Source organism: Cyprinodon variegatus, unplaced genomic scaffold (genome assembly GCF_000732505.1).
Source record: "Cyprinodon variegatus isolate N-32 unplaced genomic scaffold, C_variegatus-1.0 Scaffold205, whole genome shotgun sequence".
Classification (NCBI taxonomy): domain Eukaryota; kingdom Metazoa; phylum Chordata; class Actinopteri; order Cyprinodontiformes; family Cyprinodontidae; genus Cyprinodon; species Cyprinodon variegatus.
The window spans coordinates 17,743-19,346 of record NW_015150658.1 but is presented as its reverse complement, the minus strand read 5'-3'; the positions used below and the strand labels follow the sequence as shown (position 1 = coordinate 19,346).

Here is a 1,604-nt window from a genome sequence, read left to right as displayed (position 1 = left end):
TGGAAAATTACATAAACAATCTTTAGCTGCTGGAATAATTCGCCCATCTTCTTCTCCGTTGGGTGCTGGGTTCTTTTTCGAAGGCAAGAAGGACGGTTCCCTAAGACCATGTATTGATTACAGAGGCCTGAACCAAATAACTATTAAAAACAAGTACCCTCTTCCACTACTCGCCTCAGCTTTTGAACCTGTACAAGGGGCAACTGTTTTCACCAAACTAGACTTGAGGAACGCTTATCATCTTCTTAGGATCCATGATGGAGATGAGTGGAAAACAGCTTTCAAAACCCCCTTGGGTCAGTTCGAATATTTGGTCATGCCCTTTGGTTTAACTAATGCCCCTGCCTGTTTTCAAGCCCTTGTGAATGATGTTCTCAGAGACTTTTTAAATGTGTTCGTGTTCGTCTACATTGATGACATACTCATTTATTCAAAGAACCTATCTGAGCATAAGAAACATGTCCGCCTTGTGTTGCAAAGATTGCTGGCGAACAAACTGTTCGTCAAAGCTGAAAAATGTGAGTTTCATCAGCCTTCAGTCACCTTTTTGGGGTTTGTGCTCGAGGGCGGGCAGGTTAAGCCTTCAGAGGACAAAATAAAGGCTGTTTTGGAATGGCCAGTTCCTGAAAACCGCAAGCAGCTGCAGAGATTCCTGGGTTTTGCCAATTTTTATCGCCGATTCATCAGGAACTATAGCCAGACAGCTCTTCCCCTAACCTCGTTAACCTCAGTCAAACGAACTTTTCAATGGACCCCTGAGGCACAAACCGCATTTGAGAAACTGAAATCATTGTTTTCCAGAGCACCCGTGTTAATCCAGCCTGACCCATCCAAACAATTCATCCTCGAAGTAGACGCTTCCGATTCTGGTGTTGGAGCAGTGTTATCTCAGAAACTCTACACTGATCAAAAGATTCATCCTTGTGCTTTTTTCTCTCGAAGACTTTCCTCCGCAGAGCAAAACTACGATGTTGGAGACCGTGAGCTGCTGGCCATCAAGTTGGCGCTGGAGGAATGGAGACACTGGCTGGAAGGAGCTGAGCACCCTTCTAGTTTGGACAGATCACAAGAACCTTGCTTACATCCAGTCAGCTAAACAAGCGAATCCCCGTCAATCTAGGTGGTCCATTTTCTTCTCACGATTCAATCTCATTGTCTCCTACAGACCCGGATCCAAGAATGTCAAACCCGATTCTCTCTCTCGTCTATACTCCGTCGATCAACCCGAGACCCCAGAACCTGTCCTTCCCGCATCATGTACAGTTGGAGTGGTTACCTGGGAGATCACCGATCTAATTAACACCGCCCTGGCTACAGAACCCGACCCAGGTAACGGTCCAGCTAACCGAACTTATGTACCATCTTCTGTCAGGTCTCGCCTAATACAGTGGATGCATGCTGCTAAGTTCTCCGCCCATCCGGGGGTCAGTAGAACCGTCGCTTTAATTTCAACATGCTTCTGGTGGCCAACTCTTCACAGAGATGTCAAGGAGTATGTGTTGGCCTGTTCCTCCTGTGCAAGAAATAAAGCCTCACATCAACCTCCCTTAGGCCTGCTACAACCTCTTCCGGTTCCCTCGCGTCCATGGTCCCATATAGCTATC

General features: G+C 46.7%; 2 protein-coding genes across 2 annotated transcripts in view; both read left to right on the top strand.

Annotated features, from left to right (window-relative positions):
• The first annotated feature begins 198 nt into the window (after positions 1-198).
• Positions 199-1,300, top strand: rtl1 (retrotransposon-like 1). The gene is made up of 2 exons (XM_015379984.1): positions 199-1,087; positions 1,166-1,300. Exons 1-2 carry the CDS (start codon positions 317-319, stop codon positions 1,298-1,300), a joined length of 906 nt encoding a protein of 301 aa, XP_015235470.1. The 5' UTR covers positions 199-316.
• A 110-nt stretch (positions 1,301-1,410) lies between these two features.
• Positions 1,411-1,604, top strand: part of rpl8 (ribosomal protein L8) — a 14,774-nt gene continuing 14,580 nt past the window's right edge. Inside the window, exon 1 of the mRNA XM_015379970.1 lies at positions 1,411-1,424. The gene's annotated coding sequence lies outside the window, so the exon portion shown is untranslated. The remainder of the gene's footprint in view (positions 1,425-1,604) is intronic.